The 17,218-nt window shown below is 44.4% G+C and overlaps 1 protein-coding gene across 2 annotated transcripts in view; it reads left to right on the forward strand.

The window, feature by feature from the left end:
* TTLL12 (tubulin tyrosine ligase like 12) overlaps nt 1-17,218 on the forward strand; it is a 66,795-nt gene that overhangs the window by 43,656 nt on the left and 5,921 nt on the right. Inside the window, exons 7-12 of one of the 2 annotated variants that reach the window (XM_073316858.2) lie at nt 11,202-11,318; nt 11,417-11,611; nt 13,713-13,824; nt 15,731-15,882; nt 16,014-16,095; nt 16,613-16,681. In XM_073316858.2, the coding sequence (XP_073172959.1) occupies nt 11,202-11,318; nt 11,417-11,611; nt 13,713-13,824; nt 15,731-15,882; nt 16,014-16,095; nt 16,613-16,681 (727 nt within the window). The remainder of the gene's footprint in view (nt 1-11,201; nt 11,319-11,416; nt 11,612-13,712; nt 13,825-15,730; nt 15,883-16,013; nt 16,096-16,612; nt 16,682-17,218) is intronic. The other variant, XM_073316866.2, reaches the window with a different exon arrangement.

Consider the following 17,218-nt stretch of genomic DNA (forward strand, 5'->3'; position numbering starts at 1 on the left):
TTCTCTTCAGTGCTATCAATCCTCCTTAAAGCTTCCAAAAGTGCTGAAAGAGCTGTCATCAGAAGAAATATTTTTTGTCTTGATCATTCTCTTCGGATTTGAGGTGTAGCAATTCACCCTCAACTCCAGACCCGTTCTTGGCATCACAGACCTTCATGGAGACTATTTAATTTCCTCAGCGTCAGTGTGTTGGTCCAACATTGTTTGCACAACAACATTATATGGACCAAAACACTGACACTGAGCAAATTAAATTGTCTCCATGAAGGTCTGTGATGTGATAATAAAATGCAATCAATCTTATTCCCTACCCCCTGATTTGTGATGTGAATATGCAGGCTTTGATATGTTTTGGTGGTGGTAAGGAGGAAATCATTCAGAAAACTCAAATCTATGCTGCTGCTTACTTTCCTTATTGGTTTTGAAGGATAATGATAAAGCTTCTAAATCAGTCAGATGTAACTTAGAATCATCGAAATGTAGGGCTGGTAGGGACCAGTTGCAGTTAGACATGTATCATAGGCTCCAAAATGAGATTGTGCATTTTTAGTAAGAGGTTTTGCAAATCCTAATACCTACCTTCGCATGCAATTTGAATTTGAAGAAAGGACTGTCATGGAGGTCTGTCTAGTCCAGTATCCTGTCCCTGGCCAGTTCCAGATGCTTCAGAGGAAGGTGCTAGATACCCCCTAGTGGACCTTTGTAGAAAACCTGCTCGTTGGGAAGTGTCTTGCAAGTCACAATAATTGGTTATGCCATTAATTGTGAGGCTGTAATACTTTCTGGTGTGAGAGAGCTAGAGAATATACCAGAGGTACTGGAAGTTTGTCTCTGATGTAATATGAACTGTTTATTAGACTAATTTTTTAAAATCCTGTTACATTCTTGTCCTCAATGGTACCTTGTGGCAGAGAGCTCTATAGTTCAATTATGTATTGTCCCTATAAAAGTTTCCTTTTCAATCTTAAATGTTTTGCCTTTCGATTTCTTTGCATGTCCTCAGACTTCTAGGGAGTGGGGTGGAGCTGCAGCATCTTAAAAACCTGATCTGTTCCACATTTGAAGTGAGTGAAAAGGTCCTGCTCTTTGTGCAGAATTGTCTCCTTTGCAACTAATAGAAACAGACTCATTTGAGTTTGCTGGCTCTAGTAGGCTCCCTGCAATCATTGTCGTCAAAAGGGAGAAGTCCCCTTGAACACACTGTGGACCATTCCTTTGTGTGGCTTTAGTAGTACAGGACTTGTGGTGCTGTATGCATCTTTTAAGAACAACTTGTAATTCCTGGGTTGGATAATATATTCATGAATCTTATGGTTTAGCTCATGCCATTGCCAGAATGATAGGTGAAAGCTCCAAGAGTGAATGTGGCGGTGTATCCAACAGTGGCCCTGACTTCCACCTGCTGTCCTTTCTGCATGGTTCTGGAAAACCATGTTGACTTACGTTTGGGAAAGGAGAGACTGGAAAGCTATCCTCCCTACACAGGCTAAAGATGAGGTGGTTGTGTAGTCTGTCGTGTATGGTAGTTGTAAGGTGCATATGTCTGTGGGTAATGGAGTAGAGGGTATGAACTGTTAGATGCCTGACTTTCAACTCCCTTGGTAGTATGAATGTCCTTTGGCCCAGCCCAAACTGGGGACACACTGTATTGTGCTGGGGTATGAATGTCCCTGGTGTCTTCTTAATCTTAAAAGCCCTGGCAAAGCAGAGAGTTTTTTTCGTGAATAGAAGCATCTTTGTGAAGGCACCCAGCTGGCTCAGCAGCCCTGGTGCTCACTGAAAGATACAAGAATGACTTTAAAATAAACGTTAGGTTAGTGGTATCCCTTACAGCAATATCTTCCATGTGTCTGTAAATGTAGGTCAGTGTTATGAACTGTCTTGACAGTGTTCCTTGATAGCTGGACAGTTATTTTTATTTTATTTTTTTTTAAAGGATATAGTTTTTGTGCTTAGAGGACTTTTTTTTTTTTTTAAACCTCCTCTTAAATTGTGTATGTGGTGGAGGAGCTTACTCTTTAAACCAGAAGTATAGAATAGCCATATTTAGATCAGTACTTGCATTTCCCTGTGATGCAGTACAGTGCGGCGCTTATGCAGACCTATGTGAATTAATGCTCATGGGAAATGGATTTATGAATAGGATACCATGCTGGGAGAAGATGACCCACTTGTCAATTGAATTAATGATTAGCAAAAAGTACATCCAGCTCCTCTGCTGAGGAGAGCAGATGTCTGATGCACAGCTAGCAGCAGAAGTCTATTAAGATTTATTGGAAATGCTAAAAAAAAAAAAAAAAAAAGTAATGTAGAGGAGACTAGCCAGCCTGACACAATGTTGTCTAGGAGTGACGACTTACTGAATGCATCAGCTGTCACTTGGAAGGGCCAGGCACCTGTTCCCCCTTCCCTTTGAAGTCCAAATGCCTTGTCTTTTGGCCCAGTATTAGCCACCAAATGGAGGAGGAGGATGATCCAAGATGGGTTTCCATTAGGGCTCTCAAGTGATTAAAAAAGATTAATCGCATGATTAATTGTGCAGCTGATAATAGAATACCATTTATTTAAATATTTTTGGGCGTTTTCTACATTTTAAAATATATTTATTCCAGTTACAACAAAGAATACAAAGTATTCTGGTCACTTTGTATTTTTTATTACAAATATTTGCACTGTAATACAAAAGAAATAGTATTTTTCAATTCACCTAATACAAGTACTGTAGTGCAATCTCTTAATCATGAAAGTTGAATTTACAAATGTAGAATTACAAAAAAAAACCTCAATCCAAAAACAAAACAATGTGAAACTTTAGAGCTTACAAGTCCACTCAGTCCTACATCTGTTGTTCAGCCAGTCTTTCAGACAAACAAGTTTGTTTACATTTGCAGAAGATAATGCTGCCCGTTTCTTGTTTACAGTGTGGGAATAGGTGTTTGCATGGCACTGTTGTAGTTGGCATTACAACGTATTTACGTGTCAGATATGCTAAACATTTGTATGCCCCTTCATGCTTCAGCCACCATTCCAGAGGACAAGCTTCCATGCTGATGAGGCTCATTTAAAAAAAATAAGAATTATTAAATTTGTTGCTGAACTCCTTGGGGGAGAAATGTATGTCTCCTTCTTCTCTGTTTTACCCGCATTTCGCCATATATTTCATGTTATAGCAATGTCAGATGATGACCCAGCATATGCGGTTCATTTTAAGAACACTTTCACTGCAGATCTGACAAAAATGCAAAGAAGGTACCAATGTGAGATTTCTAAAGATAGCTACAGCACTCAAGCTAAAGTTTAAGAATCTGAAGTGCCTTCCAAAATCTGATCGGGATGGGGTGTGGAGCATGCTTTCAGAAGTCTTAGAAAAGCAACACTCCGATGCAGAAACTACAGAACCTGAACCACCAAAAAAGAAAAATCAACCTTTTGGTGGTAGCATCTGACTCAGATGATGATGAAAATGAACATGTGTCAGTCCTCCCTGCTTTGGATCGTTATCGAGCAGAACCCATCATCAGCATGGACTCATGTCCTTTGGAATGGTGGTTCAAGCATGAAGGGGCATATGAATCTTTAGCGCATCTGGTAGTGAGTTAATCACATGAGTAAACTGCTATTAATCAACAGCCCTAGTTTCTTCTTCAAGTGTTTGCTTGTGTCAATTCCATTCTAGGTGTGTGCGCAGCCACATGCACAGTCGTCGAAGTTTTTTGCCTTAGCAGTATCTCTAGGGTCAGCTGTGGTGCCCCCTTGAGTGCCCAGCACCAGAGGGGAAGGGGGCTTCAGGCGAAGGACCTCTGTCAGGGGACATGTCCGCCCCAGAGCTTCACGGGGGTACCACTGTGGTCTGACCCCCTAGCCCAGCCTGGGATCCATCTCCGACTCCTAAGAGTGGCCAGGGACCCTGGCTTCTCCTAGGGCCCTTGTTGCCCGAAGCAGCCCCGATGGCAAAAGAGCAAGCAGGTCATCTGGCACTACAGATGCAGTGAGCAGAGCAGCAGGTTCCAACAGCTAAGGAGCCATCCCCCGATGGGCAAGGGGAACCCGCCCCTTCCCTGGTGGTGCAGTCGGTTTTGTCATCTCCAAATTGGCAGTCCCCCCGATGACTTCAAGGAGCACCAGGTTCTCCTTAAAAGGGTGGCTACCAAATTGAACTTGGAGATTGAAGAGTTGGTGAAAGAGTCCAACCTCTTTAATGTTATATCCTCCACCACCCCAGCCCAGGCCGTGTTGCCCGTCTACCCAGGGTCCTTAAGATTGCCAAATCGCTGTTGTAGACCCCCTCTTCCATTCTCCCTACTTCTAAAAAGGTGGAAAAGAAGTACTACGTCCCTGCAAAGGGATTTGAATATCTGTACACGCACCCTCCAGTGGAGTCATGGGTCATGTCCACTGTTAATGAAAGGGACAGGCAGAGCCAAGTCAGTGGCACGCTGAAAAACAGAGACACCAAGAAACTGGACTTGTTTGGCAGAAAAATTTATTCAACAGCCAACCTGCAATTTCAGGTGTCTAACCACCAGGCCCAGTTAGGCAGATACAATTTTAATCTCTGGGACTCCCTTAGCAAATTCAAGGAGACCTTCCCACACGACCGAGCCCAGGAGTTTGCCGGTTTAGAGGAGGAAGACACAGTGGTGCAAGAAGGGCCTTCCAGATGGCCTGGGGTGCCACGGACTCAGCAGCCTGGGTTGTCGCCTCTGCGGTGGTCATGAGGCGCAGCTCTTGATTACAGTCCTCTGGGTTATCCCAGGAGATGCATTCAGGACCTCCCGATTGAGGGAGTGGGGCTCTTCTCCGAGCTCATGGCTGCAAGGCTCTACGGACTTAAAGACTCCCGTGCCACCCTCCACTCCTTGGGCCTTCTTAGCCTGCTGAGGAATATGAAGCTGTTTCATCTTCCTCCGCTTCCCCAGTCTAGGTCCTGAGGGACTCCCGGCTAGGATAGAGAAAAGGGGTTTAAGTGGAGACACCCGTTGTCTTCCCATTCGCCTGCTCAGCCTGGCCCTCCCAGAAACCCAGGCATTTTTGAGGGTGCGCTTGAGGACGGCACCCCAGTACCCTCCCAGGATCCACCCTGCTACTCAACCACCTGCACCCCTTCCGGTTGGCCTGGTCACGGCTGACCTCAGATTGTTGGGTGCTCAACATAAGATCTTCAGATTACACCCTGCAGTTTGTGGCCAACCCTCCCACCCACCCCCCCTTCCCTGTCCCTCTTCAGGGACCCTTCTCACGAGCAACTTCTTGTTCAAGGGGTAGAAAACCTCCTGTACCTGGGGGCAGTGGAGGAGGTCCCTTAGGACATGAAAGGGAAAGGGTTCTACTCCCGCTACTTCCTAATCCTGAAAGTAAAAAGGTGCTGGACCTGAGTCGCCTCAACAAGTTGAAGTTTTACATGATATCCCTGGTCTCCATGATCCCCACCCTGGATCTGGGAGACTGATACGCCACCTTGGACTTGAAGGACGCATATTTCCATTTTCCTGGGACACAGACACTTCCTCCAGTTTGTGTTGGGCCAGCACCATTTCCAATTCACAGTGCTGCCCTTCGGTCTCCTGTCAGCCCCGAGAGTGTTCACAAAGTGCATAGCACCAGTGGCCATTTACTTGAGGTGTCGAGGTCTTCAAATTTACCCTTATCTCGACGACTGGCTAATAAAGGGCCAGTCCTGGGATCTGGTGCAACAGCATCTCGATCTGGTTTGCTCCATCTGTCACATCTTGGGGCTGTTAATAAATGAGAAAAAGTCAACCTTGGTTCTAGTGCAGCTCATAGAGTTCATCGGCATGGTCCTCGACTCTACTCAGGCCAGACCTTCCTCCCCGAGACCTGGTTCCGAGCCATGGCAGACCTGATCTTGTGCATGGAAGCCCACTCTCTTACCACCACTCATGCGTGCCTGCAATTGGGCCACATGGTGGCTGGCACTTACATGGGCCGGCACATGCGGCTCAATCTCAGGCCCCTGCAGGTGTGGCTAGTGTTGGTCTACATCCCCAACAGACACAGAATTGACCGTGTAGTCAGGGTCCTGGACCTCATACTGTCATCACTCATATGGTGGCAGAATTCTGCACTGGTGTTGGAGGGAGTTCACTTCGTGGCTCCATCCCCATCAGTGACCCTCGTCTCTGATGTGTCGGGCCCGGAGTGGGGAGTCCACCTGGGCGATCTCAGCACACAAGGTCATTGGTTGAGTCACGATCGCTCCTTACACATCGTCAGGGAGTTCGGAGCGGTTCGCTTGACCTGCCAAGCCTTCCTACCTCACATAGAAAGCACGGTGGTCCAGGTCAGGAGGGACAATACAGCTGCTATGTTCTATGTCAACAAGCAAGGCGGGGCCAGATCATCTGCCCTTTGCCAAGCTTTTGGACTGCTGTGTACAACATGATATCCATCTCATAGCTGCATGACACCACACCACGCCCTGTCCCCACCCCAGGTCCAGAAACAGTTTGGCAGATAGCCTCAGTAGGGCCTTCTCGTCTTGCCACGAGGGGTCCCTTCGTCCAGAAGTGGTCAGCCTCATCTTCCAGAGGTGAGGGACTCCCTGGGTGGACCTGTTCACATCCAGGCAGAACAGGAAATGCCACTTTTCTGTTCAATTCTGGGGATTCACAGAGGCTCCCTGTAGGACGCTTTTCTGCTCCCGTGGTCGGGGCTCTGATGTACGCCTTCCCTCCCGTGCCGTTAATTCACAGAGTCCTCATGAAGCTCAAGCAGGACAGGGCAAATGTGATCCTCGTACTGCCGGCGTGGCCACGCCAGCACTGGTTCAGCACGGTGCTGGGCCCTCTCTGGCTGCTCCATTACAGCTACTGCTCCAGCCAGACCTGCTATCCCAAAACCACGGCAGGCTTCTGCATCCAAACCTGGTGGTGCTGCACCTGACGGCTTGGCTACTGCATGGTTAAATGCAGGGGAGCAGGAGTGCTCGGCCAGTGTCTAACAGGTCCTGCTGGGCAACAGAAAGTCCTTCACCCGAGTGACCTACCTGGCCAAATGGAAATGGTTCGCTTGTTGGACCTCGGATAAAGGCATTCTGCCTGAGCAGGCCTCACTGCAGTTAATCCTGGACTACCTTCTACATATCAAGCTCCCCAGCCTGTCCCTTTCATCTATTAAGGTCCACTTGGCCACTATCTCAGCCTTCTATCTGCTGCTCAAGAGTAGGTCAGTTTTTGCCTAGGACGTGACTGCCAGGTTCCTCAAGGGCCTCGAGCACCTCTATCCGCCTATCAGGGACCCAGTCCCTCTGTCAGACCTGAAACTTGTTCTGTCACAGCTTCCGGGACCCCCCTGTTAGAGCCTCTGGCTTCCTGTTCTCTCCTTCTCCTTTCCTGGAAGGTCCCATTCTTGGTTGCAATAATATCTGCCCGCAGGGTCTCTGAGATTAGGGTGCTTACCTTGAAACCACCCTATACGGTCTTTTACAAAGCCAAGGTCCAGCTGCAGCTACACCCGGCTTTCCTGCCCAGGGTAGTCTCACAGTTTCATACGGGCCAGGACATTTCCTTACCTGTCTTTTTTTTTTTTTCTAAATCTGCACAAGTCAGAGAAGGAGCATAGGTTGCATTCTCTAGATGTCAGGAGGGCATTAGCCTTCTAAATTGAAAGGACCAAGCCATTCTGCAAGTAGACGCAACTGTTTGTCGCAGTGATCGACAGCGTGAAAGGTCATCCAGTATCTGCTCAAAGAATTTTTTCTTGGATCACTCCCTGTATTCGCTGCTGCTCCGATCAGGCAAAGGCGCCCCTTTGGGCGATCATTACCACCCATTCAACCAGGGCACAAGCCTCTTCAGCAACTTTCCTAGCCAAGTGCCTATCCAGGAGATCTGTAGGGCGGCCACCTAGTCATCTGTCCACACATTTGCGTCCCATTACACGCTTACCCAGCAGGTCCAGGATGATGTTGGCTTCAGTAGAGCAGTGCTGCAAGCCGCAAGACAGTGAACTCTGAGCCCACCTCTGAAATTACTGCTTGAGTCACCTAGAATAGAATAAGCAAGCATGTGAAGAATAAATGGTTACCTACCTTTTCGTAACTGTTGTTCTTAGAGATGTGTTGCTCATGTCCATTCCATCACCTCCCTTTCTCCCTCTCTGTCGGAGTTGCCTGCAAGAAAGAACTGGGAGGGCGTAGGGCTGGCGGCGCCTAATATACCGACGCATGAGCACAGCACTAAAGGGGACGCCACAGCTGACCCTCTGGATACCGCTAAGGCAAAAATCTGCAACGACTCTGCATGTGGACGCGCACACACCTAGAATGGAATGCATGTGAGCAACACATCTCGAAGAACAACAGTTACGAAAAGGTAGGTAACCGTTTTTTCCATTCATTGGTTCTCTTCTACAGCTGCAGGAGGGATTTTATTTTGAAGAAAAACCATATCTGATATACACCCAGCTTTTAGGGCCTGTTCCTCCTGCTGGTTAGGCTAGAATTTAGCCACATGCCCATGCTGAGGCTGTGGATGGTAGTGTCATGGGTACATGCTGTGATGCCCACCATTTTGTAAAGTAAGTAGATTTAAATTAAATCTGGCAAGTGCAAGCTGTAGGAGGGGCAAAGGAAGGCAATAGCTTCCCCTAGTGGCGTCAGAAAATACTTTAGCCAATGACTTCCACTTATGACATTGGGATCTTTGTTTGCCCCTTCCAATATGTGTACTACAGGGCTGGCTTCCTTCCTTCCTTTATAAAATATATAATGAAGTTCCTAGCCCCAGCTCTTCCAGCGTCTGATGTTAATATATCCGTGCCCTAATTATGAACGAGGGCCTCATATTCCTACCCCAAGGCAGGCAACCATCATTGACCTGTCTTACAGATAACCTTGTGCAACCTGTATTACCTTATTTCAGGCAGAGCTGTGACTAGACCACAGCTATGTAATACGACAGACCCAAGTCTCAACCATGCTGCCTTTCGGAATGAATGCACCATATTATGTGCCTGGCTATGCTGCTTATATCCATTGATCTCCTCACTAAAGCACACTCTTCTCACAGAACTGGCAATGGAACCCAGGAATCCTAATACCTAATGTTCCAGTACTGTTCCACAAATAATTGTGTAACAGACTGGCAAAATGTTTCCATACTGTGCTCTAGGGGCTTATTCACATAAAGGACAATGAGGTAGTACTGCTACTGTTTACTCCTGTAGTTCAAGGAAGGGACATCTTTGCTGTGGAACTGAAGGCCCTGTTCTTATCATGGGTCCAAACCTTGCTCATGAGCCACGTGGGGGAAAAACAATGTGTGGTCATGTAATTAAAGACTCTGTAATGGATAGGCACACGGCAGCTGAACTGAGGTTGCCTGGGCAACCTCGGTTCTGGCACTTCCTAACTTACCAAAGCTTGATTTAGGTCAGGGGTGCCCAAACTGCCGCCCATAGGCCGCACGTGTCCCACCAGAGCATTTTACAAGGCCTGTGGCCTGCTTCAACACTAATGGCAGATTGATTAATGTTTTCATGTTCACATCATTTTAGTTTACATGAGTGTGTGTAAATAGACAATACTGTACATAAATGGTCTCTATCCAAATACATACAAAACAAGCTGAATTTAAAATATAAATCAATACAGGTGACTTTAAATCTGTTTGGCGCACACAAGGTTGTGCTTAGGTTTATGTGGCCCTTTTTGTAATAAGGTTGGGCAGTGCTGACATAGGTAAAAGACTGTAAATGTCACATCACTCTTTGTATACCATGTATATATAAAAGTAGCATTTGGATGCCTCATGGCATTGCTGAAGTACTACCAAGCCTTTCAACGTTAAGCCGTCAGTCTGAATCCAGCCCAGCTCTGTAGGGAAGCAGTTCCCATCTAATGCATATTTGGTGGCCGCAATGTGAGATGAGTGTGGTGGGCCTTGGTACCCACCACATCAAACACATCAAACTTGCCACTATGCTTTGCACTGATTGGCAGACTTGGAGGAAAGGCTAAGAACTGTAAGGACCATGGGGAGAGTATTATTACTGTTACCCCTAGCTGAAGCTGCCAGATTGGGGTTGAAGCTTCTGGAAGGGGGTGGGTGGATGCATGCATGTGTTTGTAAAACTTCCTCTACTTCAGCCCTGTAGACAGAGGACTTAGTTCACCAGGGATGTCAAGCTGATACCTTTCACCTGCACTAAATTCACACAACTTTTTAAACTGAATATTAACATTATGTACAAATACCTTATAACATAATTTGTATAATATGTTACACTTGGAGTTGCACAAAACTTGGCCTCAATGTGTAAACATCTGACATTTTTCTCTTCTGAAGGATGTCTTTTTCTCCCCCTTAACAGTAATGGAATATGAGGGGTCCAGTTGCAAAAACACATCCCTTGATGTGTCCTCTAATTAGATAGCAGTAGAAAAGGTGGAACAAAATCCTATATAGCCTGACTCTGCATCACGAACCAGTAGAAATGAGGAGGAGATGAAATGTGATGGTTCTCTGATGAAGTGATTAGCTGTTGTTGACACTATTTGTCTAAACGTTTGCAAAGGCAATTTTGGACTATTTTGTTTGTCTCCTCCTTCTCTTTAATATTTTTTTCTCTACATCTTGAACTGTTAGTCTCCCTTCCAAGCCACAAAGCCACCATAAAATTCTCTCCAGATTGCATTGCTGCTGAGTTATTTGGACTTGCTAAATAGCAAGGTCGCTTGTTAAACTATCATATAATCTTAAACTGGGATTTTGTGTTGGAAACTCTTAAAGTATCAGACTCAAAACATATAATTTAGTTTTTGTTTGCTTTGTAACTGTTTTTTGCTACATTTTAAAATAGCTTTAAATGTGAATATCTTCATTGAGGATTTGTTGTGTCCCACCCTACTTGATGCTGTAGAGCTGCTTCTGAATCTGTATGATCAAGTTCACTTCCTCGTTAGCAGGGCTGCAATGAGGCAAACACTGGAATATGACTTTTCTGCATGTGGAAAATAAAGACCTGATGCTCTGAATAAGAACTAAGGGTGCTCAGCTCTTTCTATTTACCATCAAGTATGTTTGCATAATTAAAAAAAAATTGACGTTTTAGAATCAATTAACAAGTGTAGTTCTTTTGTGTTGCATGTTTTCTATTAAGATAGCCATTAGTTTTGATTTCAAGAGGGGAAACTGCTCTCTCATTGACAAAGCATGTATGTATCTTTTCCTTTCTCCCAGGGTCTATACAGACCTTCCCCAAATCCTCAACAACTTGAAACACCCACGTTTTGAGTTTACCGAAGATGAGGGAGAAGCAGACATCCTCTACAACTTTTCCCACTTCAAAGATTACAGGTGACAGCTATTTCCTTGCAAGTACAAATTATCTGGCTGCCATATAAAAAGCTCTGTTCCATGGAGTGGTCTTTTTAAGTGATCTCCATCTCTTGTAGGAAACTAAGTGAAGAGAGGCCCCATGTGATGTTGAATCAGTTTCCATGTGAGCATCTCCTGACAGTCAAGGATTGTCTAGCATCTATATCTAGACGAGTTGGAGGGACGGAGGGGCCAAAATGGCTGCCTCGTACTTTTAACCTTCACACAGAATTACCCCAGTTTATCAGCTATTTTCAGCAACGTGAGAGGAGGTAGGCCATGTTGCTGTTGCTTGTCTTGCAATTTCCTAACCAACTTTCTCCAAGTACCAGCAAGTGCATGTTTTGGGTTAATTGGATTAAACAGCTCTTCTTCTGCCATTAATTTGTACTAGCTGCATTTCACTTATGTTCTAGTGGATTTTATCTGAAAAGTGTGGGCTTTACTTATTCGTTTTAATTCCAAAATATGTATTGTGACATACTGTGAAATACATAGGGTGGAATCATTGACTCCATTGAAGTCAGTGGCAAAATTCCATTTTACAAATGTACGAAGATTTACAACTTTTGTGTGGGCAGATAGCTTTCTCTGTGAGCCAATGGCAATTTAAAGCAGTTTAAAGTAGAGCAGTGATTGTGCCCAGTTTTCTTGGTTAAAACACATTTCCAAGCGGAAGTCAAATTTAGAATTAACCTTGGACTCCCTTAGAGAGGCTGAAAGAAAACAGACTCTGATTCTCGTTAGGCGTTCTGTGTTACCTTACTCATAAGCACTTCCTGTCACAGCAATCTCCTCCGGATCCAGGAGAACTGACCGTAACAAGGAATTTGTCTGGTAGGATACGTCTACGCTTACAGCCGTGTGTACAGAACAGACCATGCCCAATTGGCATGGGTAAAAATAGCAGTGTAGATGGTGAGGCATGCCTTAGGCAAGCAGAGTAGATTAGAATGCCCTAGACACCTGAACCCCAGGTTTTATACTGTACACAGGGCTCTCTACACACCAATCAGCACTTCTTTCATCTGCAATGCTATTTTTAGCAGGCTAATGTCCTGCTGGCAGAGCCTTTCCCCACCACTGTGAAAGGCTCCAGCAGCAGGGAAAGGGTTTGGCTACTAGAACCTTTCACTGGGTCATGTAGCTACACACTGTAGTGACAAATGTGGACACTTGCCTTTCACTGCAGTGTGTAGCTACACATGTCCCTGTACTCGGCATGCTGCCATAAAGCGTAGACGTACCCTTAGTGAGGGACTGGGGGCAGTTGATGTCTTGCTCTTTCACCAAAATAACCCCTATCTTGTCTCCCAGTTAGCTCCCTGATTGTCCTGGGGGTTGTGATTGATAGATGATCCTGGAACCATCTAGCTGCTTCTCTCTCTTCTCAAGACACTGTTTCTTTACCTCCTGAATGGACTTAACCATGAGGGGAAATTTTAAATGTATGTTCTTAGCCTGTAGTATTCTGATTGTTGGTTAACAACAAGTATGTGCAAGAGGTGATCATGAAGCCAGAGTGTGTGTGTGTGTGTGTGTTGGGGAGGGAGTTTCAAAATCTACTCTTTCAGTGAAAACACAGATCCTTCACTAAAACTAGTACTGCACACTGGTATTAAAACTTAACCACAGGCAGGCTTCCAGATCACCTAGAGAACCTTCTCTGCATGCCTTCACAAATTCATTGGGGAAGACGGGACCTCCAGGGTCACCTTGCTATTGCTCAGTAGCATGAACAGACTAAAGACCTGCATATCGCTCCTACTTTGTCCAAAGCTTTTTGAAGAGTCCAGCCTCTTCAGATATCTAGGTAGTGGAAAGAGAGCGAGGAGAAGGTATGCTCTCCTGAGCTTGACAGGTGCGTTTGGGCAAGGGATTCACATTACTATGTTCAGTGTTCAGTCCCCAAAAGAATAGCTGTCTGTTATGTAACTTGGTTGGCTCAGAGGTGGCCTTGAGGAACCTAATTTACAATTTTTAAAGCACCCACCTAGAATGTTCTCAAACTTTGTGATCACCTGGTCAGAATGGGCTCTTGACCTACAAACAAGCACTTATGATGTAGTAATGTATGTATGAAGGAAAAAGGGATTTTACCAGTGGAAGTATGGTAGGCCCTTGCTGAAAAAGAAAGTGAGAGCTCCCAAAATCCTAGCTCATGTCAGCTGTGATCCAGGAGTCCTTGGTTCTTGCACCCTCCCCTGCTGCATCGAAAAGAACATTCGGATTGGTAATGCATCGGTCAGTATCAGCATGTGGTTCAGAATGGAGGTTGGCCAGTAAAACATGTAAAGATAAATGAGGTGCGCACTGACATGCTGTGGCCTTGACTGAGGTTTTTTTTTTGTTTGTTTGTTTTTTTTATTGTAGGGGAGAAGACAATCATTGGATATGCAAACCATGGAACTTGGCCAGAAGCCTAGACACCCACATCACCAACAATCTTCACAACATCATCAGGCACAGGGAAAGTAGCCCAAAGGTTAGAGGAAAGTAGGCTTCCCACTTGGTTTGAAGCAAGGTTGTTTTTTTTAACTTGATGCTCTTTGTAAGAATAAACAAGAGGGAAAATAATTTCATTCAAGAGGTTGTAATAGCTGGTATATGTTTCTGAGCATTTGCACATTAAAAGGGTGAACTCTTGATGAATTCATATTGAAATCTTAGCGTTGTGCGGTGTTAGAATATTTTTCTATTTGTTTGTAGTAGACCATGTCTGTCTGTTTAGGACAGAAATAAAATTTTCCCTGACCGTAATGAATGCTTAAATGTGTTGCTCCTTTTATGCTACTCAGTAAGAAATCTAGAAGATGAATTCCCACTTTCATGTAGCTTCTGTTGGCTGTAAATATAAGAAAGTTATTGCTACTTCCCTCAGGTTGATCATTTCTCTCAGTCTCACTGTTCATATGCGCAAAATGCTTCTTCCACCAATGATGGATACATCACATGGCTTTTTATAGGAAGCCAACAGTGTGTGGTCTTACATCAGACTGTCACACAAGCTTTATGTCCCGTGACTTAATAGAATATCTGTTTTGGACTATGTGCCTTTTTTGGAATTCCAACATCAAATTAAAAATGCATGAAGAATTACAGCATCCTTTAGTTCAGAGAAAGCTGATAATATATAAAGTGAGACTGTTTTGTTTGGTTGTTTTTAATAGAATACTTCTTAAAAAAAAAATCTGTTTAGTTTTTCTGTAAACTAGCCATTATTTCAAAAGCAGTTTTAGAGCTGTGTTTCTATACCAGTTAACCAAAACTAAGCAGTGTGTAGTTAAGGAGACAAAACAAAATGTTTTGTATCTTATCAAGCACCTTGTAAACAAAGGGAAAATGTGTTTTTAACAACATAATCAAGGTCCTAGGTATTATGGATCCAGTCTAATGTGCTGCAAGACATTCTTAACTTTTATGGCATCCTTGATGGCTGCCCTTGTTCCTCACCCCATACCCCGAAGTCTCACTATCTCCCCTCCGTCCATGCTTACTTTGTTCATTGGTAGCTGTCACACACCACCTCTTCCCCTAGATCAGTGGGTCTTAAAGCTGGCCCGCCACTTGTTCAGGGAAAGCCCCTGGCAGGCTGGGCCGGTTTGTTTACCTGCCGCGTCCACAGGTTCGGCCAATCGCGGCTCCCACTGGCCGCGGTTTGCCGTTCCAGGACAATGGGAGCCACAGGAAGCAGCGGCCAGCACATCCCTCAGCCCGCGCCACTTCCTGCAGCCCCCATTGGCCTGGAGCGGCAAACTGCGGCCAATGGGAGCCACGATCAGTCAAACCTGTGGACACAGCAGGTAAACAAACCAGCCCGGCCTGCCAGGGGCTTTCCCTGAACAAGCGGTGGACCAGCTTTGAGAACCACTGCCCTAGATAAATGAACACCAGCTCGTGGGGCTGAGGGAACTGAGAAGTTGGAGTAAAGGTGACTTCAGAGTAAAAGCAATTATGCTGCCATTTGTATGGCCATATAATTGCATTGCAAGTGAGGGCCTGAATTTTTTTGGCGGTGAAAAGTATCCTTGGACAACTGGAAGATGTCCGGTCATCTGAGGAGGACCAAATGTTGGGTTAGATTGAATCTTATGAAAAGGTTTATAATGTAAGCAGAGAATTAAATAGAAGATTTCAATGGAATGAGGAGGGTAGTACTTTAATTCTGTACGCTGACCTGATAAGAGAGCATGCACTCAGGCTATTTGGCTACAAACAAAGGCTACGTTGCTTATATTGAGGAACTTTTTAAAAAGGAAAACTTGGCTTAATGTGTGTTGGTAGAATATCTTGGACTGTCCGAACCCACTGATACCTGTTTCTGTCATCACCTACTGTGCATCTCATTCCTTAGGGTTTAATTGTGTTCAATCTCTGTGTTTTTGTTTTAGGTAGTGTCTAAGTATATTGAGAGTCCAGTATTGTTTCATCGGGAAGATGTGGGGATGGTTAAATTTGACATTCGTTACGTTGTGCTTCTGCGATCCATAAAGCCACTCAAGCTGTATGCTTATGATGTTTTTTGGCTGCGGTTCTCAAATCGGTAATAACCTTTTTTTTTTTTTTTTTTTTTTCTCCTTTCTAGGAGTGAAGGAGTTAGCAGTATTAAATTGTGATCCCTTGCCTTTCCAAGATCTTATGTAATTAACAGTGTCTCTTTCCTTTATTTGTTAGCGCATTTTCACTTGATGACTTGGACGACTATGAGAAGCATTTTACTGTCATGAACTATGCTTCTGGTGTAACCTTAAAACAGGTAAGCAAGTGATACACGAAAAGCAAATGTCTTCAGTCAATCAAGATGCTGGTCCTTTATCTGTGACTGTCACCAGATGCCCTGATGCATATCCACCCAAACAAACTTGACAGGTTATACCTGTTCTGATGCAGCTATTTTCCCAGATTGCAGATCCAGAGCAAATAGTCATAGATTATGGCACAAATTTTACCTCTCTAATCAAATCCATGTAAAAAGTATTAAAAGGACATCTTACCACTGCCAAACTGATGGTTTAGTGTATGTTTTCACCACATAGTAAAAAGGACTGTCTGGTAGAAAAGCTTGGAACAAATAGTTCTCATTTTTGCACTTTCTAGACAGTGAAATTCCCCAGGACCTTATTTGGATTTGTACCATGTGTGTTGATAGATTCTGCAACTCATTACTCCTTCCTTTTCCGCCCTTTTTTTAAAAAAAAAAAAAAAAAAAAAATCCTGGCTCCTGGTGGGAATAATCTAGCAAACCAATCTCTAATGCCATTAAATTATTTTAGGTTCACTATGATGAATTTATTCCTCTGTTTGAGAAGCAATATCCTGAATATTCCTGGAAAACTGTGCAAGTAAGTCACCAATCCCTCTTATCCATATAAGATGTTCACTACATTTTTCTTTTAGGCACAGGTGTTTTTCAAAAGTTCAGGTGTTTTTTACCAGAGTAGTGAGTAAATGTCTCTTCAGTGCAGCAAAAGCCAGTAGTCCCAGAATTTTAAAGTCTGCAAATACAAAATGCTCAGTCATCTGTGTTACTATTATATTACGGTTTTAAGTTTTCCTCCATGAAAAGTTGTCATGGTATACTGTGCTTGGGAACAAAATTGGTGTGCTGATGGACAGACAGTGGAAGCAGAAGGCTGTATGTTTCCAAAAAGTTGCAGAGCTTGGTGGAGAACTCACCCCTAGTTGCAGAATGGCGCATAGATTCTAAGCTTTCATTTAAAACACTAATTTGTCACAATCATGAAGGCTGGCAAAACCTGGATTGTAAACAGACAGTGGCTGCAATGATATATCCACATGAATCTGCACGAAGCCTGAAACGGTACTACTTAACATGTGGACCAGTCCTTCCATTTCAGTAGGTTAACGCTGCTATTGAA

The sequence above is a fragment of the Lepidochelys kempii genome, chromosome 1 (genome assembly GCF_965140285.1).
Source record: "Lepidochelys kempii isolate rLepKem1 chromosome 1, rLepKem1.hap1, whole genome shotgun sequence".
NCBI lineage: Eukaryota > Metazoa > Chordata > Testudines > Cheloniidae > Lepidochelys > Lepidochelys kempii.